The following is a 25,392-nucleotide window of genomic DNA, read 5'->3' as shown; positions in this document are numbered from 1 at the left end:
GTGTCCAGGCACTTGGGCAAGGTCTGTAGGGGTATGTGTGTGTGTGTGTGTGGTCCCAAGATGCTAATATGAACAGCCAGGTTTTCAGCTTCTTGCAGAACGCAAGAAGTGTAAGGCGTCTCAGATGCGTGGAGGGAGGTTGTTCCATGTCTAGATTAGAGAAATGTAGACAGAAAAGAGTGCTCCAAAAGAAAGGATAAAGAGGATAAGATCAAGTAATCAAACTTTAAAACAAATTCTAAACTGGAACAATGCTGCCTTAAGATAGAGTCAACATATGTGTATGCTTTTTGGAAATAGTGTATCTGCTCTACTCCTGCCTAGAGTTAGACGGCCTTAATATCATCTTTTATGCAGTTGTTGCCTATATCCTAAATAGACTATGTGATGAAGGGCAGATATTTCCTGCAGTGATAGCTCAAACACCTATCACAGACCTTGTGATAAGTGAAAACCATAGTTGTGGACATTCTCATCTACCACTGAACAAACTCTAAAAATGTTGATCTGTATTTCAAATAGCTTCCAAAATATATCTGAGGAGGCCACCATGCACTTACACCACAGATGACAAATCATTTATGACACCCACTTTCACAAATGGAGCCCCCCACTTCCATCACTGACACCGCCCGTTGCCGGCATGGACATTGGTCAAAGCCTTTGCTGCTTTTATTATTCCTCCTGCCATTTGTTTTGGCCAGAGGGGGTCAGGAGGGAGGATGTGAGCAGGAAATGTGTAAAGGAGTGCCTTCGATTTTTAGCCTTTACATCTTGAATGTTGTACTTCTAGTTCACACACTAGACCAGACCGTTAAATAATGGACAAAAGTGAAGCAAAGGGGTGCAAACATCCTGTGGTCATGTAAACTGTGCAAATCTGACAGACTACGTAAGCGGAAGCAGGCGATGTTTTAACGAGATAGGGTGTAATAGCCAACCTAAATTGCAGTGAGCAAGTCTACACTCTGCACAGGGCCACAAGAAACATTTCAAAAAATTTAAATACTGCAATTTACTGCACCATTTGCACTTACAATTGCTAAAAACCATAGGCTCAAAAAAAAAAACATACATTAAATATTCCATAACCTTTATTTTCGAGAGGTGGCAGCAAAAGATGGACTGTGTCAAGGTGTGCTCTTTGCTTAAAATTTGAGTTTAGAGTCTCTAATTGTGTGCCACGAGCTCAACTTTAAGAATTAGCTTTGATACATCTTATGTAGCAAAACAAACTAAAATGGTTTAAAAGAATATACATGGGAGTGCTGCAAATGTGTGAGCAGGGTTTGGGCTGCACCTCATCTGCGAGCTATCGCCGCTCAGTCTCATAGCAGTACATTGGTCCAGAGGGATGTTTCCCTAATTTTCTGCAACCCTGGATAATCAGGATTTCCCAGTACTGCTGTCCTCAAGTGGCCTGATGATGTGGCTTTGCAACTTTATGCTGGTATAGAAAGAACAGAATAATCCTGTGTGCTGTGCTGCCACTTGACAGTAAGTAGGCAGATAATTTTAAAATTAAAATAAAGTTATCACATGAACTGGCCTTAAAAGATGATTATCTGGACAGTTGGCTTCTGTCACAGTCAGGGAAGTACAAAATTACAATATCCTGCATGAACATTTTGTTTTAATTTTGTTTCTAAAAGCACTTAGCAAGAATGAAATGCTAAATACAATCTTAGAAGCTTAGAAACTAACAATGCATTATGAACATTCATATACACATTAGACAACTATTATAATTATTATTATTGTCATGCATATTTATAGAGTGCAACTGTAAACTAGAAAGGTGGTCTAGGCGCTGGCTATCCATAATTACAAAATGTAACAAGAATGTACCTATATTTTCAGAGCCTTTCTAAAGGTCAGAAGATCAAAGATGGAATAAAGAGATGGAGGCAGACTAATCCATGATCAGGTGGCTTGCAACTAAAAGGCACGGCCACACGTTTGTATCCTTTTAAACATGGGGACTCCCAGCAAATTGGTGCTGGATGAGTGCAGTGTTTACTGAGGGAAGTGATGTGCAAATTTGTGGTGTAAAAGCAGTGGATCAATTTGAGTGAGAGTTCTATGAACAATGTACAGAGATTTAAACAGTATTTGCTTGGGTAGAGGAAGCCAATGAAGAAAGTCCAAAGCCGTTGATGCAGAGGCATCGCGAGGGAGAGGTAGATCTAGCTTAGCAGCTGCCACTTGAATCCGATAGAAAAGTCTCAATAAGTCATTTGAGACACCTAGGAATAACAAGTTGCAGTAGTCTAATTTAGTGATAACGCTTGTACCACAAGTTGACGTGGGTAACTGGGAAGTAAAGGTAAGGTCTTTCATAAAACTTTACAGGAAAGAAGAGAGCTTGTTTACATAAGCACTAGCGAGAGATTGCTTTCTATGTATACTCCCATTTTACGCACAGAGTCTTTCATAGAAGGAATAGAGTTATTCACGAGAGGCCAAAATCAACTGATAATGTATGTGAGAGGCCGCATATCGAACAACACAGGACTTCACTTTTATCGCCCTTGAAATTTAGAGAACTGGAATCCAGTTCCACAAACAGTTAAGGAAAGCTTCAAGTGGAGATGACCGAATGGTCTAGTGTTGAAATGAGCTGAGTATCATCAGCATAGTTCATGAGTTTAATGCCATGGGATCAAAGTAGCCAATGGTCTCAAGTACACAAGGCTAGAGATGAACAGCACAGACTATCATCTAGATAGAATTTACACCAGTTCAGAACCGAGCCTCTGACATCCACCTTAACTAGCTTTGTAATAAAGATGTTACGGTTGACGGTGTCAATGGCAGCAGAATGACCAAGCAAGACAACTTTCCCCTTGTCAACAGCCATTCTGAGATCATCCAGCACCAATACCAAGGCTGATTCTGTCTGATGTATGGTACAGAAGTCTGATTAAGCAGGTTCCAACAAAAGATGGTGCTCAAAAAAACACAAATGCCATAATTGTAAAAACTGTTCCAAAGGCAATTATGTATGAAGATCTATCAGGTGAGTAGTTATAGAAGTCCATATTAGAAAGAACTGTAAAGTGAAAGAATATGGTAAAGTTATTTAAATTTAATGACTTTCATTATTCATATTAAACAAATCCTCATGTGACAATTCCAAAAAATAACAGGGTGCTACATGTGACGGTGCAGTGCATGTGAGGTCAAGTGAAATAATGTTAGAAAATATGTACAGTGATAATTACACAGAAATAAAAGCTCAACCAACAGGACAAACTTTCAATATATGAGAATATAAAATCTCATCAGAGCATACTTGTTGTGGTCCTTTCAACAAATGAACATGTGGTATTGGTCAACGTTTTGACCTAAAGGACAGAATTTTGGTATATAAGAAATCCTTGAAAGAAATGCATAAATCAATTAAGCAGGCGAGGAGGGACCATATAGCCAAGTGTATTAATAATGCTGACAATTCAAGCAAGGACATTTTCAAGGTGGTCAATTCCTTTCTTAAGCCACGCGAAATGATGATGGACGCCCAGCCTTCTCGGTCATTGTGCGAGAGAATTTCTGATTTTTTTGACAGTAAAATTCGTAAGGTTTACAACTCCTTTTCAGCAGTAGCTGAAATGGCCAAATTGGAGGTAACTGAAAGGAGAGACCCAGTGATCCTCTTTTCAGAATTTGCTCATTTTTCCCAGAAGGAAGCTCTGGCGGGGATTAAGAGATGCAAGTCAGGATCACCGGATCATCCGTGCCCCCTAAATTGTGGGATGAGTTGGCACACACTTCCATCCATGTGCTATCTCATATATGGAACACCTCCCTTCCTTCTGGTATTTTCCCTGACCTATGGAAGAACGCAACACTTCTGACCCTTAAGAAAAACTCTAATGCAGATTCAGAGGAACTGAGTAACTATAGACCTATTTCCCTGCTACCGGCGCCAGCAAAAATGATAGAAAAAGCAGTGCTGCGACGATTGGCTAATTTTATCAAGAGCCACAATATCCTACACGATACTCAATCCGGTTTTCGTGCTGACTTTAGTACAGAGACGGCTCTGCTTGAGGTGGCAGAGTCAGTGAGGATGGCGGTGGATTCAGGGGCATCAGCAATGCTGGTGCTCCTGGATCTAACAGCGGCATTTGACATGGTAGACTATTCAATACTGGCTCAACGTCTCCTGGATGTCAGCATTGGGGAACAGCACTGGCTTGATTGAAGTCATTCCTCCATAAGTGCACACAAAAGGTGGCCTTACAACCTTATCAGTCCGAGCGCAAACCTTTATGGTGCTGGGTGCCGCAGGGGTCGGCCTTATGCCCGTTGTTGTTCAACATTTACCTGGCCCCTCTATTTTCATTGATAGCCAACTGGGGTGTGAAGGCGATTTCCTACGCTGATGATACCCAGTTGGTGTTTCCCTTTAGGGATCAATTGGAAGACTCTTTTAAGAGCTTTAAGGGCTGTCTAAAAGATATTGGCCTTTGGATGAACAACAACAAGCTCAAACTAAATGCCGATAAAACGGTAGTGATGTTCTTCGGTACAAACCAGCCAGAGTTTGAGGCACAAGCGGTGACTCAGTAAGCGGTCTGGGTCTGCCTACCGCTCCATCTCGGACTCCATTGCCTCAACCTCCATTTCCAGTTTCTCGCCCTTAGAGCGCTGCTCCTTCAATTAGTGGACACTTTCTGTAAACAGGCCTTTAAATCTTGTTCTTGTCACATTTGCTGTGCATTCAAAGACAAAAGTCAAATTTCAGGTGCTCTGTCTTCCGAGGGAGCTTGGTGTTTACTTTTCTTTCTCTGAATTCAATGACTGTTTTCTAGCACACAACAAAATTTAGATGTCTGTAAATGATCTGTGCAGATATTTCAGACCATATTAGAATTAGGAAAGCACAAACGAAGCACATGTCTTTTGTAATTCAGAAGTGTTGTGGAAACAAATTGTTTATTACGATCAAAAGCATACACTAGGTGATGACATTTCCACATATCGTTTGTGCGCTGTATACTTTGATCAGTAAAACTGTTTGGCTCTGCAAATGTAATGGTTATTTCAATTGAAAAGGTGTTTTCTGTAATGGCAGTGTGATACCACCCCATGCATACTGCACTCTACACCACCCCACTCTTGAGCGTAGCCCCGGATCACCACTTTGTAAGCGTCCCACAGGATACAAGGCGAGTCAACTGACCCCAAGTGCCCTGCATTTGTGCATTGTGTGAAAATGGCTAGGCACAACCCATGCGCCACAGACAGGTATGTGTACTGCCATGCCGCGGGATTGTGCGCACGCCACCGGTCCACAATTCCCATTGCCCCCACAAATCCAAGTAACAGCTCCTGGACCCTGCCCCGACTGGAGGACACACTCCTATCCACATTTGGGGCCATCATAGCTTTCATATCTCCTCCCATTATCAAGACCCCCGAGGGCAGCTCCATCAGTACCCCGCCAAGCTCCGGGACAGTGTCTGTGTGCAATCTTGGTAGTATGTATACAGAACAGAGGTTTAGTATTTGGCCCTCCCATGTCCCCGTGAGAATTTGGCCCTCCCACGTCTCTGTGAGTGCAATATATCTACCCAAGGGGACATGCCACTGGCAGCCCGGCAGGAAGGGGACAGAGTTTTTCACCAGAATGGCCACTCCTCTAGAACAGGAAGTGAATCCTGCTTGAGCCAGAATAGTGTACCCAAATCTATTAATTGCCAGGCAGTGATATCCTTCAAGATGGGTATCTCGTAGCAGGACAAATCCAGGGAGACTCTGTGGAGATAGTGGAGAACCGTGGTGCACTTAATCTTATCGCTAAGGTCAGTGACATTCCACGTCATGGCTGTTAACACCATCACTGAATGTACCGCCATAGCCTACCTAAGGTGGATCGAGTGCCATCCTCCCGTAGTCTCCTTCCTCTCTCTGTGTCTGATTGTCTTGCACGCATTGGTCCTGTGTCCCCATAGCATTAACTGTAAATACAAAATTGCAACAAACCCTTGTGTAAATGCCTCCCTTCCAGATACCCTGCACTGTAGGTCTGAATCTACCCACTTCCCCAATTTGCAGAGCACCGGTCGCCCAGATATAAGTATCACCATAACCTGGGGTTGGCTAGTGCCGCCGTATCGAACCAGTTGGCAGACTCCTTCCCCCCTGTGCGTCTATGCAACAGTTTGTGTCCTTCTGCACTTACATATATGTCAGAATAGTGTAAAGTCCAGCATTCGTACAGCGGGCCAGTGTCTCGAGAACGTGTCTATGTCAGCCCAGCCTGAGCAAGGCAGAGCCCTCCTCCAGAGCAGGCACATTCAAGGTCTAGGGGGAACCCCTGCAGTCACCCCATCGGGCTCGGAGAGCTCACCATTCAATGCCACTCTGAGGCATCAGCCTCTTGTGTGCCGCGTGGGACACCCTCCCTGTGATCTCGTCGCAGCCTCCTCTCCCCGTCCTGTCCCTATGGCCTCTTTATCGCCCGGCCGCCACGCTCCAGCCAGTCCCACACCACCTCCAGTGATGTGAAGTACCAGAACCTGCCCACCTTCAGCACCCAGAGCTTCACTGGGAACAGCATCATGCGTTTAAGATTTTGTGCTCGGACTGTTCTCTTGACCTCCGTAAAAGTGCACTTCTATCTCTGTACCATTAGCGTGAAGTCTGGGAAAAACTGGATTGTGGCGTTGTCGCGTGGCGAGTCCCCTTCCCCTGCTTTGTCAAATAGGACTATTTCAAAGTCTGAATTGCCTAATATCAGGGTTGGATAGGTATCTTGTGGCCTGTCGAGTTCTAATGACTTTTTTACAATGTGATCTTAGAAGCTAGGAACGTTGGCTCTTATGATGCTTAGAGAGTAGGCACAATAAATTGCCTATTGGCACTTCACATTCACCTTTTGCTATTCAACACCATGGGTTCTCTAGGGTTTGAGAGAACCATGTCAAGGCAAATGACATTTGTGTCACCAAAAGGTATCTCTCCATCTCAGAGACTCCTATGCATGGTGTCTTGGATATTCAGATTGGTTTGTTACCCAGATGAAATTCCAGAGCATCATCTGGATAGTCTTCACCTCGTCTTTTGGAATTCTAAGTGGCAGGATCTGCATTACACACAGTAGTCTGGTCAAAAAGGAAAATGTTACCGGTTTGTAGTGCTGTGGTTTCACCTGCTTTGCACACTCCTGGCATCAATGTTAGATATGGGCATTGGAAATTGGTTTTGTTCAAAGAATAAGTTTTACTTTCGAGGTGACGCGTGATAATTCCCCAAACCCAACAATGCACCAGGACAAAGACCATACCCGAGATTGTTCTTACGCCGCTGCACCTCCAAATGACCTAAAGTAAATGGAGTGAAGTGAAGTAGAACAATAGATGTCTACAGGTGTATTATGAAATAACTTAGTAGTGTATATAATGTAGAACATCTGAGACACAAGCCTGCCTCTGGGGAGTTGAAAAAGACCATGCGAGTCTAGAGAACTACAAGTTACAAACCAATAATTACAGGTAAGTAATATTTTAAGTTTGTAGCTTGTGCAGCTCTAGATCAGATGCTTTGCATAGAATGGAAAGCAGTGCTCTCTCCACAAGTGGTGGTTTGCAAGCAGATGTTTGGAACCATGTTGTAAGGACTGTTTGGCATAACTGGTTGTCAGGAAACCTTGGAGCTGGTTCACTCTGGAGATCATGTCCAGTGTTGCAGGAACTTGTTGACATTTCTCAGACTTTGCGACAGAAATGTGCTGTGGGCCGGTCTTGTAGACTGGTAAATGAGGTATTAGGAAATGCCTGGTATAAATACTTCCCTTACAAATATCTGGCTAAAACCTTCTCAGGAACTCTACATCAACTCAATTACCCAGCGCCTATGAATGAGAAGCTGTACCTTCACAAAACAGTGAACACAGAACACAGATTTGGCATGCTCTCAAGCAGAGAATCAAAACACCCAGATTTTATACCCTTGATTTGGGTTCTGTGCGGCTAAAATCTTTCTTTGGCATTGATTACTCCTACCTATGTTCTTTTTTTTATTATTAAACCTTATGAAAATCAACTCTTTGACAGGCAGTCTGCTTTTTATTTTAGCAGGATTACATTTGTAAACTGAATACATTGTTCTAAACGACCTCACTTTCTGAATAGAACAGGATAATTTATTTTAATCTATATTACAAAGAGCACTTACCGTTCTCCATTTTTAAAGTGAGGCAGTCCCCAAAATCACTTATTTCGCAGTTCGTTGCATCATGATCTTCATTCACTACAACAATTAATTAAATGTTGATAATGAACAATGAACAAAAGTTCAATGAAGAAGTACTGCTTCCCAGATATCTACTTAGTCTATTTAATGTAATAACTCCAGTCAGAGTTTGTCAGAGAAATACCCTGTACATGCACAGTCACACTCTACATACTTTACTAATAGTGACACCGAAATGAAAGACAAACATTAAGTTGTTTATAGTAAGTCAAGACAGGCTTCTATGTGCCAAGCCCAGGAAAGGCCTAATGTCCCTTAGCTTATTGACAGCACTTACATCATGCTCAATAGCTTAATCTTCTAATCTACCTTCAAATGCTGCAATGCTACACATCACACCACCGTCTCTACTTTGCATTTTTATGTCCACATTAGCAATATTTTAGTTGCTTCACTACTCAGTATGGAACATAATTCAGCCTCCTTTCAGGTTAAACTGTTCATAAAAGAACTGAACAATGTGGTGGAGTAGCTATGCAGCTCCTCAATTTGTCATTCTGACTGTCCAAGAGTTTCTTTTGGAGGAGACCAATGTACCTGGCATGTCCTTTGACAGGTGGTCTACATGTTTGTTTGTATACCAACAGAATTGCTAACTCTGTTGTACAATGGGGGCACGTTCTCTTATCAACAGTAGGGAAGGTGTTGAATTTTAAATCCAACACCTTCTGCTCCCTCCGCAAGTCGCTGTTAAGAGTTGCGGGGTAATGGTATGCATTGTTACAACGCGGTTGTTGTAATTATATGCAGAGAAAAGGATTCGTTGTAAGCGCTGTTTCCCTACAAAAAGAGATAGACTGTCTCCCCACTCTGCCCACGTGTCTCGTTCTCATTTAAAAGATACCAACTCTGTATTACCTCCTTTTTACATATCAATTCAGAGATAATATCACCTATTTCAGAGGGTTGCAAAATCAGATTATTCTATTCCACAATGTATTGGCGCTCTGTTTATTGAACCTTTAACAGAAACCTCAGCTTGCTCTTCCAGTATTCATACAAATCACCTTCTGGTTACGCACAGTTCTATGCTATGGTCATTCAACTAATCTTTATGTTTCGTGCTATCTTAAGCCCTGACATGTTGTCTCTAACACAGGTCCAGGAGGGCTAGATTTAGGACAGATTATCAGGATAACTATTGAATATGCTACTAGGATAAAATAAAACTACACAAAGTGAATTTAAATGTATATAGGGTTATCCCATGAATCTGGCATAGGTCTAGCCCTTGTGCACCTACAACTGATAACCCTGACCTAGCATTTCTTTAATCATCTCTACTTGTGATTTTGAAGTTACAACAGATGATCAACTGAATAGGCACATTAAGCAAGTAAAACGTTGTGAATGACACAACCTCCAATGCACGAGGACACCAGGAACAGGCCCCATTCCCTTCCTCCAATTGGACCCCACCTCCTACCTTTCCACTCATCTCCCCCTCTAGACTCGTTTTAGCATTAGGATACGTTCTCTACTGTGTGCTCAGTACCTGTGTCTGTCTGTGTGACCCAATTCTCCGCAGTCTGTGTTATACCCTCTAGCATCTCAGCCCACATCTGTCAATCTTCCTCCACCTTTTCCTCTGTCCACACTTCCCGCGCACATCGTTCCACCGCAAGCACCCATTCTTCTATATTCCTTATTCATTGACTCAGCATGGAGCACACTGGAGATAACCATTTTATAGCCACTCTTCGCAAGCACCAATCCCAGTAGTATTATTCTATATTGCATTTGTCTATTTTTGAGACGGGCAAAAAGGTTCAATAGACAGTGTCTCATGCAGTTCTCAATTGTTATATGAGTGGTTCTACAGAGTATGTGCAACACCGCTCCCCAGTATACATATAAGTGTGTGCCATATCATATGCATAAAATCTGCCCCACTTGTGCCACATCTAGGGTATCTGTCAGACCTGTCCGGATATATTTTCTTCAATCTCACTGGCGAGAGGTATTCTCTGTCTAGGACATAGAATTCGGCCAGCTTGAAGCAAGCATTGCTAGAGACTCCCCTGACCAGCGCACATACTCCCTCCCATTCCTTGTCCATTATGGGTTTCGCTATTTATGCCTCCCAACAACATCTCGATGAGAGTTCTATTGTTTGTTTGTCCTGTTTGAGGGCCGCGTAGACGGGAAACCAAATGTCTGGGACAGCCCACATCTTGAACTGCCTTGCCTTGCCTTGACAGCTGTGGTGTATTCGGGAAATCCGTCCAAATTTCTCTGGCTGTTTTAGTTAATTTGGCAAATTTTGGAAACTGCCCTGGGCCTACTACAATATATACTTTAGCTTCCTGAAATGTAATACACCGGTCTCTTGGGTACAGATCTCCCAACGCTTCACACCCATCCTCTCTCCACCGCGCCAATGTCATATGTCTGCAATGTCTAACCCCTGACCTAGCATAACATTTCTTAAGCATTCTATATACAAAGGCAGCATACTTTTGTGGGGGTTATCTATGGGAACCATTATCCAAAGATATCAGTACATAACAGGGTGATAAGACATTCATAGGTACTCAGTATCTAGCTCATAGGCCTCACTTTAAAATCTTCATCACTGCAGGGCAAATCATCCCTTTCCAGGACAATGTACACTGGGAAATATATTCTCGACATCTGGTACATTCTTAAAAGAGGATCCGATAAAAACACAAATACTACTGTTAACTCCTACCTGCTTTAGTTGACTGATCTTCGCAGCTGTCTTCGTCCAAAGCTATGAGTCTGAATAAAAAAGATATACATCTGAGCATGTAACACACGTTTGCAACAGCATACTATCAGAATGGAAAAGCCTGCGTGATGGCAAAGTTCACCTAACAATCAGTAGATCAGAAGCAAATTTATCTAATTGAAGTAACCATATGCAACACAGATATGTGTGTCACCTAGATTATTTTTTTTTCAATTTGATTGCAGTTTTCTTTTTTATAATAGGGATTTTCAGTAGCTAGAACTGGGCAAAATGTGCTGTCAACAGATGCAAATCCCTTACAGAATCCTCCTTTCTGGAGAACAGCTTCTGCTTTCATGCTTTCAACAGGAGATGACCTGCAGCATGCCAGGGACTGCTGAAAGATGCCAGCCTTCTCTACAGTCATGGGCAGTCCGCACCACATCTGTTCTGATTGGCTTTTAACAGCCAGTCAAAATACCTCTGGGACCTTTTCTAATTAATTGTAATCAGAATAGGTTCACAGACTGCCAAGAGATGCTGGCAGGCTTATGAGTTGTGGTAAGTTTGTTTCATAGCTAATTTGATTTCAGAACACTGTCCAAGGAAGTGCAGGATACTCGCAGATGTTTTGAGTAACTGTCACCAGCCAATTAGAATAGTTATAGCAAAAAGGACCTATTTGGACTGGGGTCAAAGTAATCTGATTGGCCCATCTTTACAATCAATCACAATTGGCCCCAAAGTTAGGATCATTCGGATTGCTTAGGGCATTCTTTTTTTTTTTTGAAAACCTTTATTGACATTTCAATCAATTACACGTATGGGCCTACAACCCCCGAGGCCGGCCGCTAAACAATCAGAATAACAGAAAGCAGGTCTATCACAGTCAGTACCTCGGGGAGCAAAATCTCGACGCTAGCATAATCTCAGTCTCCGAACAGCCCAAGTAGGAGACCAGGATAATAAAGGTTTACATTTTATGATAGAAAAGGATGGAAGGATCAGGTGCCAAACAGTTTCCCCGCAGCGAAAAATGGCAGGTAGAACGATGAACATAAACAATACACAGCAGTCTATCTAAACAATGGCGCTAAAACAGAAAGTTCAGGATGTGGAGGAATGACACGGCCATTTGCGCCTGCAACCCCCTGCCCCAAGACCCAGGAAACTCCACGGAAATTATGGCACTCCGGAAACAGCAGTGATTAACAACAAAGGAGTACTATCATGCTGATCCCAGAAAAAGACAAAGAAGAATAAGAGAAGAAAAGGAGGCCATGGAAAAAAAGGTGAAAGACTAAAGGATCCCCCCCCCCCCCCAACCCCCCACCCTGCACCTCTGCAGATGAGTACGGCCCCTCCCCCCAGCAGTGTGCCTGTCGCCCCGGAACCAGACCCGAAATATAGAAGAAACAGAGAAAAAGAGTAGGAAAAGAGCCCCCACCAGACGGGGGGGTAGAGAGAGTATTAATAAACTGGAGGAGGGCCTGTAAAACACGCCCCCGGCTTTTCCCTCCCGCACCATACGTTTTCCCGCAAAGCATACAATACAGAACACGAAATCGACCCTGTCAAAGTGAAGTAAGGAGCATTACACACTTGGTACACTAACAGTTATGCCGTGAGAGCACACAACTCCCGAGCCCGCCCGCCTAGTAGGTGACCACCTCGGAAGGGTCAGCATCATCCTTGGCCACTCTTTGCAAACCCACCCACGCATACCCCTCGTCCCAGTGCCATGTCCAATGTTACCAGGAAGAGAAGTGTCCAATAAAACTCAGGAAGCGACACACACAGGTAGGGTAGAGGGCTCTGAAGATCAACACAGTCAGCTCTAGGGAGGATCGTCTTTCCCGATGCCGAGCCAGGATTTACACTGCACACCAGGCCCAGGAAGGCGGAATCAGCCAGGGCGGGCGACCGTTGCTTGGACGTTGCCTGGGTCGTCGGAGACCGCGCACGGGACAAGGCCACCACCCCCCACTCAGGTCCGAAACCTCCGGAACAGACCAAATCCACAGCCAGCTGATCGCACTTTAATATGCTGTCCGGAGAGTCCAGGCGTGCACTATTCACAGGGGCGGCCACGACACTGTCCCCCCGCGCGTGGCGTGAGAAGTCCCAGTGCACCTGGGGATAGGCAGGCGGCAACTGTTCCGACGCTGATGTCACTCCATCGAGCTTGCTCCCCAACACCCAGGCTCCGTGAATCAGGGTGGAGTGAAGAGCACCGAGAGCCTCGAGAAGGTCACCGTACCCCAACACAGCTCCCGGCGCTCGCTCCGCTACTCAGAGTCGCCCCCTCCCAATCCTGCTGCAACCCGGTGTGCAGGATGGTGGACTCTGGCATACCAAAATGGCCGCTGGGTAGGTCCATCCCAGATAGGGACCGGGGCTCAGACACAAGCGCCTCGGGTTCCATGGCACTGGTAACTGGGTTCCGAGGGCAGGCAAACAATATGTCCGGTGTGTGGTCACGGGCCACAGTCGTCCCCACCACGGACCAGCGCCCGCGAAAATCCGGGAGCAGCCCGCCAGAATCGGGACAAGGTACGGGCGGCGTCCGGGCAGCTCACCGTCGAAGGCTGAAGCAATCACCGGAGAGTCTTGGAGTTGTCGCCTCGGGCACGCATTCGTTCAGCTACGCTTAGTGGTAGGAGCGACCACGGCAAAGCGCAGTCCGACATTCGCACCCCTCCGGCAGTCCGACCCCACCCAGTCACCAAGGCCGTTGTTGTTGCACTACCGCCCGGCCACGGCGATCACTCGAGGTCCCGGCTCCGGGGCTGCACAGGCCGCAAACATCAGACGGACATTTCTCCGGCGGTATCGCTGCCAGAAACTTCGGGGTCACACGGCCGGTTGCCGCTCGCGTTCACCAACACGGGTAGATAGCGCAGGCTAAGGATCTCGTGCAGGATATCTGTGCGGGGTGCGGAGGTTCACGGAGCCATCCCGGTCGCCATCTTGGCTCCTCCCCCGCTTAGGGCATTCTTAAGCAAAATACCCAGCAAAATGGCATTTTGGCCCGCTGACTGCCTCCCAAGAACTAATAACTAAAAAAGATGAGACGAGGAAAGATACATCTAAAAGAAAAGACCATTCTTAAGGGGGAATGAATTTTAAAATCTGTATAATCAAAACCAAAAATAATCTCTTACAGCAATCAAAGTGCTGAAGAACAAGTTACTTACCTACTGTAACGATGTATCTAGTAGAGACACACTGGCACATGCATCAACGTAGGCTTTTGCAATTCCTTAATTGCGATAATTAAGGAATCGCAATTAAGGAATTGCAAAAGCCTATGCATGTAGGAATTGCTATAAAAATAGCGATTCCTACACATTCCTTAATTGCGACTCGCAAATTGCGAGTCGCAATTAAGGAATGCCATCCCATTCATTCCTATGGGCCTCCTGGCCCATAGGAATAATTTGGAGATTGCATGAACAATTTGCGAGTACCAGTAGGTACTCGCAAATAGCTCATGCAATTTCAAGGGTGCAAGGGTCAAAATGACACCCTATTGCACCCCTGAAATTGATCTGTGCACATATGTTGCACACACACATGCCCTAAGGGCATGTGTGTGCGCAACATGAAACTTTGAAGAATGCACAAAAGTGCATTTTTCAAAGTTTTTGCAAATTACCATGAAGTTCAACTTCATGGTAATTTGCTCCCCCTATTAGCGAAATCGCTATTTTTTTTACTTTAATGCATTGCATTTAAGGAATCTCAATTTGGGATTACTTAAATGCAATTGCAATTTAAGTAATCGCAATTGAGAGATTCCATAAATTGCGAGTTTTGCATTTGGGATGATGCATCCCAAATGCAAAAATACCGGTAGCAAAGGGGCAGATTCTGAGAATCTGCCCGTTTGCGATCGTTTTTTTCTTTGATGCATGTGCCTGATAGTCTAGCAGCATATTCCTTGGATCCGGAAAGGTTTTCTCAGCAGTACCTCTCCATGCCAGGGGACGGCGCCACATGGATCCGTACGGCGTCAGCGCGGGATATGACATCAGCGGAGCCATATAAGTCCCCTCCAGTGCACTGCTGTCGATTTCTTCTTTTTCCACGCTGCACATGGATCCAAAGTAGCGTATCCCTAGCTGTTTTTTCAGCCTGCTGCGACAAACCTTTCTTGTCTAAAACAGAGTGGAAAATTCCTAAGCCCTCTGGGTTTAAGTCCTGTGCTTGCCAGATGTTGGGTACGGACTCACATGCTATCTATATGTGGTGCTTGGGCGAGCCTCATGATGCAGACAAGTGTGAAGTCTGTCAGCGGTTGAAGCGGAGGGCTCTGCGGAAGCGGTGCATGAAACTTCTGGCAACACCGTTGTCGCTGCCCTCCAGCTCCTCGCGGCGTCAGTCATCCTCCCAGTCCAGGGCTCGTACCTGTGAGCGCTGCTCTTCACCCCGTGTTCACTGGCAGCGGTGCAAGTATCCGACTATAACTCATGATAAGCGATGTCATAAGAGCAGTCTGTGAACCTATTGTGATTACAATCAATTAGAAAGCCCGAGGTACCGCTGAGAAAAAAATTCCGATCCAGTCTGACACCCGGGAAGAATTCACAAATTAAGGTATATTGCACTTTGTTTATAATTTTTTGCACAGTCACTCGTAGACGCTCTTAAAGCTCCTAAAAATTATAGGCCTATCTCTCTTATCAACCTCGATAGTAAGCTCTTAGCCATGATCTTAGCCAACCGCCAAAGTTTTGCCCAAGCTTATCCACGCCTCCCAGGCAGGTTTCTTGAAATATAGGCTATCCAGTGATAATACCAGGACATTGGCACATGTACTCGAAAAGGCGAAGCTTCTTACCACCCCCACTGTAGCAATTACGCTCGATGCCAAAAAGCCTTTCGACAAAGTAGACTGGACATATCTGGAGGCAGTATTAAATAAATGCCCCTCTGCTAGAGTTAGAGCGGGAGGCTCGGTCTCCTCATCATTCCGATTACAGCAAGGAACCAGACAGGGGTGCCCCCTCTCCCCTTCATTATTCCTACTGGCAATTGAGCCATTCCTCCACTACTTACGGAATAATAAGGGCATTTCGGGAATTCCATTTAAAGACTGTACCATAAAGCTAACCGCATATGCTGATGACGTTCTGGTTGTCTCGGAAAAAGCGGAGGAGGCAATACCGGCCCTCATGGCTACTATTGACGAGTTCTCGAAGGTATCGGGGTATAAATTAAATAAGGATAAAACGGAGGTTAAATTGTTAAATAATCAAGGAAATAGGGAGGTGCTGGGAGACTCCGGTCTAACTTGGCAAACGGATTGCTTCAAGTACCTGGGGTTGGGCTTTGATAAGGACCTAATATCCACTCTACGCATTAACAAAAATCTGACCCTAAAGAAAATATCAAAATTACTAAAAGGCTGGTCTCCTAAGTACTTATCATGGTGGGGCAGGGCTGAAACCCTAAAAATGATGGTAACTCCATTGGTGAATTACTTGGCGAGTATGTTGCCAATGACTTTTTCGGATGATTTTTTAACCAGGGTGGACAAGCTCTGTGGTACATTCCTGTGGCAGGGGAAGAAACCCAGGATATCAATGAAGAAATTGCAGTTACCTAAAGAAAGGGGCGGCCTGGGTCTCCCCAGCTTCAGAAATTATCAAACTGCGTTCCTGTGTAAACAAGGAGCACAATGGCTGACTGAAGGTTCGGCCTACACCCCGCTGTGGCTGGATGTTGAGAAATCCCTCATTGATAATGTTCCCCTTACTGCCCTACTCACTATGGATCTCTCCCATCTTCCTCACTCAAAATATATTTTACTAAACACAAGACGTGCCCTCCTAAGACTTGATCAAGCCTATAAAACAGGCTTAAAAATCAAAAAAACTACCTTGGTAGCTTTGTGGCGTAACCCCTCATTTAAGATTGAAGGAAAACCCCTCCAATGGGATTATTGGTCCAGGAAGGGTGTCAATTTGGTGAGTGACCTGTATGATGGGATACACCCTCTACCGTTCTCCTCGCTTCAGGCCCTACATGATCTTGCGCTGATAGACTTTTATGACTCTTTGAAGTTAAAAGCCCTTTTATCTACACGCTCTCTTAAACCCTGTGATCCCTGGCTTAAGACCCATATAACACGAACCATGGCGGCTGGTCACTTTGTCTCGAAAACATACAAGCTGCTACTCCCTCTAACTAGGAAGGCCCACAGGCGAAGTGAGATTCGATGGGAGTTAGAACCCAATTCTACGGGCTTGACGTTTGATTGGGACGTGATTCACACCAATGCTTTCTTGAACAAAGTCTCTCCGATATTGTCCCAAACTAAATACATGTTACTAAACAGAACGTACTGGACGCCAGACAAACTTTTTAAACTCCAACTGAGAGATAGCCCTAAGTGTTGGAACTGTGACTCAGCAGTAGGGGATCTGGCCCATATGCTTTTTAATTGCCCCTCTCTGGAAACATATTGGAAGAGAATTTTCGATTGCATAGAGCAGATTTTCAGTATCAACCCTGCGAGGGAGTTCGTTTATGTCCTACTGGGTGTCCTCGACCCGAACCTGGTTAACGTATATGACCGCCAATTGCTTGATCTATTGCTCACCTTGGCCTGTAAAGTAGTTTTATGTAAATGGAAGAGCGCTTCTGAGGTGTCCTTTAAGATATGGCAAGAGTGGTTATCCTTTCTAAGAGGAGCTGACAACCCTGCTCTGCATTCCTCCCCATGGCGCGCTTCCCATAAGAAGCTTTGGAAATCTCTTGATGCCTCATCATTTTCATTTGATCCTCCATGATATGTTATAGTCATGTGTACTAATTAATAGCGAAGTGGAGTTTACTTGTCGTATACTTTATAATGTAAGGGGAGGGGGAACAAGGGTGGAGTCATCATCACTAAAGGGACCTATTTTCAATGAAATACACGGAAATGTTTACAAATAGGGTTTTGAATCCAAGGACCAGGATAAGGACATTGTATGTGCAGCATTGTACATGTAGCAATCGTTTTCAATTCGAACTTCACATTCGGATCTCATGGTATGTGTTTTATGTAATTCACGGAATAGTGTATTATCCTGCCTTTATTTGCTATTATTTGTAATGTCAACGTATGTAATTCATTTTTATATATTTCTTTCATTCTTTCTTACTTTCTTTTCCTTTCTTTCAATAAAAATGATTTGAATTTAAAAAATAAAATGGAGTTTACTGATGCCTTTGCAACTATTCCATATAAGATCAATGAAATGTTTACCTGTAAAACTGAATTTGCAGTCTACGTATTGGAATGTTCTTGTCATCTACAATACGTAGGCAGCACTAAGCTGCAAGTATACACACGCATTTTACAACATCTACAAGCAATAGTAAATTCCGACCCCAGTTACCCAGTTGCTAGGCATTTCAAACTTGTACATAAGAACAATCTAAACGACATCAGCTACTTTGTAATTGATGCAGTACCGAGGTCAATAAGAGGAGGCAATAGAGAAAAGAAATTGAGGCAACTAGAAACAAGATATATCTTACAATTGGATACCAAGATGCCCAACGGCTTGAATACGGGGGAAGATTTGCATAATTTTTTATAAAAATATTCTAAATGAATTTGCATCTACTCCCCTCTTCATGTATTCACATATAACATTAAATCCATTCTCAGTCTCCTACATTTAAAAACAGTGACCGATATAGAACTACTAAATATCTTTCTGATAATTATATTATTTTATTTGATTGATTTTAGTCTGGTTTTTATCCCTGATTTTACCTTGTTTTTTCCAGATTTTATTGGTTTTAACTTGGTGTCTAAGGGGGTTTTAATGTTGGAAGAACTGTTGTTAGGCACTGCTAAACTTCTATTAAGATGTAGTTTCTTTTCTGTAACTCCAGTTCAGTAGTAGGGGTATCTCTGTGATAGTCATAATCTAGTGAATAGTCCCGCCCATGTGCGGGGACCCCGGAGCAATAAAAAATAATCTCTTAAGGTGTCAAATCATGCAGACCTGCATCCACCTTTAAGAGAGAATTTAATTTAAAGACAGATAATGCAGCCTATACCCACAGGCTACATTGTCCAGTACTTCAACTAGAATTCCACCAACATCCACAAACAGCACTGCCTGTCCAGCTTTTCTCCACAAGGGAAAACACCCTACCTCTCCCAGCAAAAGCCTCTGGAATGATAGAGAGGAAGGAATGGACAGACACGCCCCATAGGCTGCCATTATGAGGCTCAGAACAGGATACTGTGCCTTTAAGAAAACTTTCCAGAACTTTCCCAGTATCCCAGAATGCACAGCAGGTCCCTTTTACTTTCAGTTCTTTTTGAAGGCGTAGCACGCCAGACCTGTAGCATTCCTTACATGAATATTCATCTCTCCACCGGGGAGGAGGGCGGGCGCTTATGACTATCACAGAGATACCCCTACTACAGAACTGGAGTTACAGAAAAGAAACGACTCCTTCTGTAGTAGGGGATCTCTGTGTATAGTCATAATCTAGTGAATAGAATGGCAAGCCCATCCCCACACAACAATGGCGGTGGAGAATACACAAGACAATACCACTACTGTGCGAACAAATTTCGCAGCGAAGCCTGCCCAACCTGAGCATCTGCCCTGGCATCCGTGTCCAGACAGTAATGCGCAGCAAAGGTATGGACCGACTTCCAAGTGGCCGCCTTGCAGATTTCCGCAATCGGAACATTACGCAGCAAAGCCATCGTGGCAGCTTTGCCCCTGGTGGAATGAGCCTTAGGTTTACCCCCTAAGGTCTTATTAGCCTTTTGAGAACACAATTGTATGCAGGACACAATCCACCGAGAAATGGACTGCTTAGAGGTCGCGAGACCGGTCCTGACTGATCCATAATTAACAAACAATTGGTCTGACCTACGAATATCCTTGGTCTTATCCAGATAAAATTTCAACACCCTCCGAACATCCAGGGAATGAAGAGACCTTTCCGCTGGCGAAGAGGGATTCTGAAAGAACGTAGGTAAAGTTATGGTCTGGTTGACATGAAAATCAGAGATAGCCTTAGGAAGAAATTTAGGGTGAGTACGCATCACAACCGTAGCAGCGTGAAATACAGTATAAGGTTCTTGACAACATAATGCCTGAAGTTCACTCACCCTGCAGGCCGATGTAATGGCCACTAGGAACGCCGCCTTCCAGGATAGATGCTGCAATGAAGCCTTGTGAATGGGTTCAAAAGGCTCCTTCATCAGGCTGGACAGCACCACATTCAAGTCCCAGGAAGGCGAGGGAAGTCTGACAGGAGGAAACACTTTCTTCAAGCCTTCCAAAAAATCCTTGACCACAGGAATCTGAAAGAAGGAAGTCTGTGAAGGGCATTTCCTGTAAGCAGTCAAAGCAGCCAGATGAACCTTAATGGAATGGAAATTAAGGCCAGACTGCGCCAAATGTAAAAGAAATGGAAGGCTGACATCTTCCTTACATGTCGTAGGATCAAAGTTCTTGGACTTACACCAGATATAGAACCTCTTCCACTTATAGGCATAGGACGTCCTAGTGGAAGGCCGTTTAGACTCCTTCAGTATGTCCATACAATCGTCTGGTAGATTCAGATGGCCATATTGCACTATTTCAGGAGCCATGCCGCCAAACTCAAAGACGAGAGGTTGGGGTGCACCATCCGCCCCCCGAACTTCGTGAGAAGGTCCGGCCTGCACGGCAACCGTATGTGAGGAAGGAGAGACCGGTGAAGTAGTTCCGTGAACCACCACTGTCTGGGCCATTCCGGGGCGATCAGGATCATCCGCGCCCTGGACTGGGACAGCTTGATGAGCACTGCCGGAATCAGGGGAATGGGTGGAAAAGCGTACAGAAAGCTGTTCGACCAATCGATCCATAGCGCATTCCCCAGCGTCCCCCGCTGGTAGTACCTGGATGCGAAGCCTCGGCATTTGCTGTTTTCGGCGGTGGCGAACAGATCTACGTCTGGAGTCCCCTACCTTGCGAAGACTTCTCCTAGTACTTCGTCGTTTATGACCCATTCATGGTTTTCCTGAATCAGTCTGCTCAGTGCGTCCGCCTGAGCATTCTGTACCCCTGGCAGATGCGTGGCCGTAATCGTCAGTACTCGGGCCAGAAGCCAGTGCCAGATCGCCTGCGCCTCCTGCGACAGAGTGCGCGATCTCGACCCCCCCTGCTTGTTGAGGTAATACATAGTGGTTGTATTGTCCGTCTGTATCAGCAGCGAGTTGGTCTGGAAGGACGGAAGGAATGCCTTCAGCGCCAGGAAGACAGCTCTTAGTTCCAGGAAATTGATGTGGTATGTCGATTCCAACTGGGACCACTTTCCCTGAATCTGCAATTCCCCGGAATGCGCTCCCCAGCCTTGGAGAGACGCATCCATCAAGACACTGTACGTGGGAATGTCCTTGTGGAAGGGAACCCCCCTGAGGAGGTTCTCCGCCGAGCACCACCACTTCAGAGACTGAAGAGCATGTAGAGACAGCCGTATCTTGTCGTCCCAAGAACCTGTCCTCTGATCCCACTGATCCTCCAAGCACTCCTGCAGTGGTCTCATGTGCAGCCGTGCGTGAGGCGTGAGGAAGATACATGAGGCCATCGATCCCAGCAGTGAAGACAACTTCCTCACTGTCGTCGATGGAGCAATCCTGAGTTCCTGGGCCTTCCGAAGGAGTGATAACCGTCTCTCCTCCGAAGGAGACACGCTTGCTGACCGCGTATCGATGGAGGCTCCCAGGTACTGAATGCACTGGACCGGAGTCGGAACCGATTTGGACATGTTGACGTGTAACCCCAATTTGCGCAAAAGAACGCACGTCCAAGTGTTCTTCTGCTTCCGAGAAGGATGAGGTCTTGATCAGCCAATCGTCCAGATACGGGTAGACAAACACCTTGTTCCTCCGCAGGTGTGCCGCCACCACCGCCATGCACATCGAGAAGGTCCTGGGCGCAGACTTTAGCCCGAATGGCAGTACTGTGTATTGATAGTGATTGGCACCGACTTGGAATCGCAGGAACTTCCTGTGCTTCCGTGCGATGGGCACATGGAAGTAAGCATCCTGTAGATCTATGGCACAGAGCCAGTCTCCCCGTTGCAGCTGAGGGTAAATCTGATGCAACGATAGCATGCGAAACTTCTCTCTGCGAATCCATTTGTTTGCCTGTTGCAAATCCAGAATGGGCCTGAACTCGTTCTTGTCCTTCTTGCGAACGAGGAAGAACCGAGAGTACAGACCTCTTCCCCTTTGAGGCAGAGGTACCTCTTCTACCGCCTTTTTTCTCAACAAGATGTCTGCCTCCGCCTGGAGCTCTCGCAGCTGAAATTGAGAGCTTACCGGCGGAATCGCTGGAGGCGGGCTGATAAACCAAAGACTGTATCCATTGCAAACAATATTCAGCACCCACTTGTCCTGAGTAATTTTTTCTCCACTCTGCCGGAAAAAATTGAATGCTTCCCCCCACTGGAGTGGGTAACGGTTGAGGGGGAAGTAGTCGCTCAGGGCCGAGACCCGGCCGGGCCCTTGGTAGTGGTAGTAGCCTGCTGGCCTCCTCTACCCCTCTGGCGTTTCTGGAAGGGCTTCCGGAACTGCTGCTGTTGGTGCTGCTGCTGTCCCGAACCCTGCCCACGCCCTCTGCCCGTATCCCCGAATCGCCTCTGGAACGGGCGCTTCTCCTTCTCGGCCTTCTCCAACCCGACAGCCGTCAGGGTCTCCGCCTCCATGCGGGCCATCTCATCATCCGCATGTTTTCCAAACAGGGTTTCCCCCGAGAAGGGCAGATTGGCTACTCTGTGCTGAGCCTCTGGCTTGAGCGACGTCAGGCGCAGCCAAGAGTGACGCCTTTGATGGACGCCATGACAGTAGGAGTGCGCCGCCAACAAGGAGACATCCGCTCTCGCACCGTTTCCAGGAAGTCCTCCTTCCTGTCCCGCGGCAGCAGATCCGCATACTGTTGGAGGGACTCCCACAGGGCCCGGTCGTAACGTCCCAACAGCGCCCCCGCACTTGCCGCCTTCATGGTGGTAGACGCGGTCCCACACACCTTCCTGCCCGCCGAATCCAGCCAGCGGCTTTCCTTGTCGGGCGGGACAGTCGATGAAGGTGCAGTCGCATGCTGCTTCCTCGCTGCCGTCACGATGACAGAGTCCGGCTTCGGGTCCATCCGTAAAAAGGCAGGGTCCGAGTCCGGGGCCCGATACTTTTTCATGAGCCGTGAGGGAGCGGATTTCGTCACCGCGAGGGTGAGGAACAACTCCAACACGGGCTCCACCAGTCCCGGCACTAGAGGTAGCAGGGGGCGAGACAGGTGCTTTTTGTGTAGAGTCTCGAATATCACGGACTTCGTGGGTGTCGGTACCGTCACCGTGATGCCCAACTTGGCTGCCCCCCTCAGCAGCACCTCCTGGAAGGAGACCAGATCATCCACCGGAGACACCCTAGTCCCCGGTGAGTCCGACAGCGTCGGTGAGAAATCCCTGGCCGAGGACCTTGTGCGCGACCTGGACCTGTGCGTCCTATGGCGTCGTCCCGATGTCGACGACGATGATCGTCCACGACTCCGCGACCTTCTCCTCCTGAAGGAGCGGGAGCGCGACCTCCTCGGTTTTGGCCTGTCCGCCGGTCTAGCCGGGCCCGGCGACCGTGGGTGTCGCGGCCTTGCCATCCCCTGCGGTGGAGTCAGATACCTGGGCAGGGAGACCGACCGTGGTGGAACCGCAGGTGGCCCCAACGGCGTGCGAGGTGGTATAGGCGGCGGTGGAGGCGGTGACACCGGCGGCAGTGGTGGCGGCGGCGGTGGTGGTATCGGCGGTGGTGGTGGTGATGGAGGAAGAGGCGTCGGTGGCGGAGGCGGTGGTGGCAGAGGTGGAGGAGGCGGAGGTGTATACACCACGGAGTACACCGATCCCGGCGACTCCGTTCCTCTCTTACTCCTGGCGTCAGAGCTCCCCCTGCGCCGTCTCGACGTCGACCTCCTCGACGTCGACCTCCTCGACGTCGATCTCCTCGGCGGCGATCTCCTCGGCGGCGATCTCCTCGGCGGTGACCTCCTCGGCGGTGACCTCCTTGACGGCGATCTTCGCGACGGCGATCTTCGCGACGTCGATCTCCTCCGTGACGTCGATCTCCGTGACGTCCTTCTTCTCGACGTCGATCTCCTCGGCGTCGACGGCGACCGCCGCCTCAACACCGGGTGTCGGCTGGCTCGTGACGTCGAGGAGCCCCTCGACGGCGACCTTCGTCTCTTCGCCGACGGCGATCGGTGACCTCCCCTCGACGGCGAGCGCCGACGCCGGGTCCGATCCGGACGCCGAAGGCTTGATGGCGACGTCGACGGCGTCGTCGCAGACGATGCCGACGTCGTCGACGGCGGTCTGTTCAGCTCCTTCGACGTCGATCGTCGACGCCGCTTCTCCCCAGAGCCCTGGGGAGATGCAAGTCCATGTATAAAATGTAATCATTATAATATGGGGTAAATTGTCCCCATCATCACCACTGACTGGCAGTAAACTATAGTCGGAATCAGAACCAAAAAGATAACGGAGTCACTCCAGGCTGCTCTGTTGAAGTGGAGGCATAGTGTCTGAACCAGGCTGTATGGGAAGTGGAGCTGTCAGAGGGCGAACTCAGTCAGGGTAGAGATGGAATCGGTAATGGAGAGGACAACGGAGTCAGCATCAGATTCACCCTCCGACTCCAGCAATATCTGGACCAACAAAGAAAGAGGGACCGACGGAGGCCTTGAAGTGGTAATGAAAGTTGACACTGGAGCTGGAGTGGGTCTAACTTAGCCTTTTTCCTTTCACAATCAGGACACTTGTCAAACAAGCCAGGCATGCTGACAACACCAGAAGGAAAGGACTTTACTAACTACTATTACTTGAAAAGTAACCAATAAACCCTTGAAAAGGGAGAGCTCAATGCTCCAGGATCCTGCTAGCAGGAGCCGGAAAAAAGAACTGAAAGTAAAAGGGACCTGCTGTGCATTCTGGGATACTGGGAAAGTTCTGGAAAGTTTTCTTAAAGGCACAGTATCCTGTTCTGAGCCACATAATGGCAGCCTATGGGGCTTGTCTGTCCATTCCTTCCTCTCTATCATTCCAGAGGCTTTTGCTGGGAGAGGTAGGGTGTTTTCCCTTGTGGAGAAAAGCTGGACAGGCAGTGCTGTTTGTGGATGTTGGTGGAATTCTAGTTAAAGTACTGGACAGTGTAGCCTGTGGGTATAGGCTGCATTATCTGTCTTTAAATTAAATTCTCTCTTAAAGGTGGATGCAGGTCTGCATGATTTGACACCTTAAGAGATTATTTTTTATTGCTCCGGGGTCCCCGCACATGGGCGGGACTATTCACTAGATTATGACTATACACAGAGATCCCCTACTACAGAAGTATTAATTCTTGGATTTTACTAACAATATTTTTTGCACCTCTATATAAC

At 46.6% G+C, this 25,392-nt stretch overlaps 1 protein-coding gene across 3 annotated transcripts in view; it reads right to left on the bottom strand.

Moving 5' to 3' along the window:
- Positions 1-25,392, bottom strand: part of ICA1L (islet cell autoantigen 1 like) — a 388,686-nt gene that overhangs the window by 161,019 nt on the left and 202,275 nt on the right. For 2 of the 3 annotated variants that reach the window (XM_085648962.1, XM_085648961.1), the window contains exons 9-10: positions 10,955-11,004; positions 8,185-8,259 (exon numbers count right to left, since the gene is read on the bottom strand). In XM_085648962.1, coding sequence (XP_085505088.1) covers positions 8,185-8,259; positions 10,955-11,004 — 125 coding nt within the window. The remainder of the gene's footprint in view (positions 1-8,184; positions 8,260-10,954; positions 11,005-25,392) is intronic. The other variant, XM_085648963.1, reaches the window with a different exon arrangement.

The sequence above is a fragment of the Triturus cristatus genome, chromosome 3_2, assembly GCF_964204655.1.
Source record: "Triturus cristatus chromosome 3_2, aTriCri1.1, whole genome shotgun sequence".
NCBI lineage: Eukaryota > Metazoa > Chordata > Amphibia > Caudata > Salamandridae > Triturus > Triturus cristatus.
This window is presented reverse-complemented; position numbering and strand designations above follow the sequence as displayed.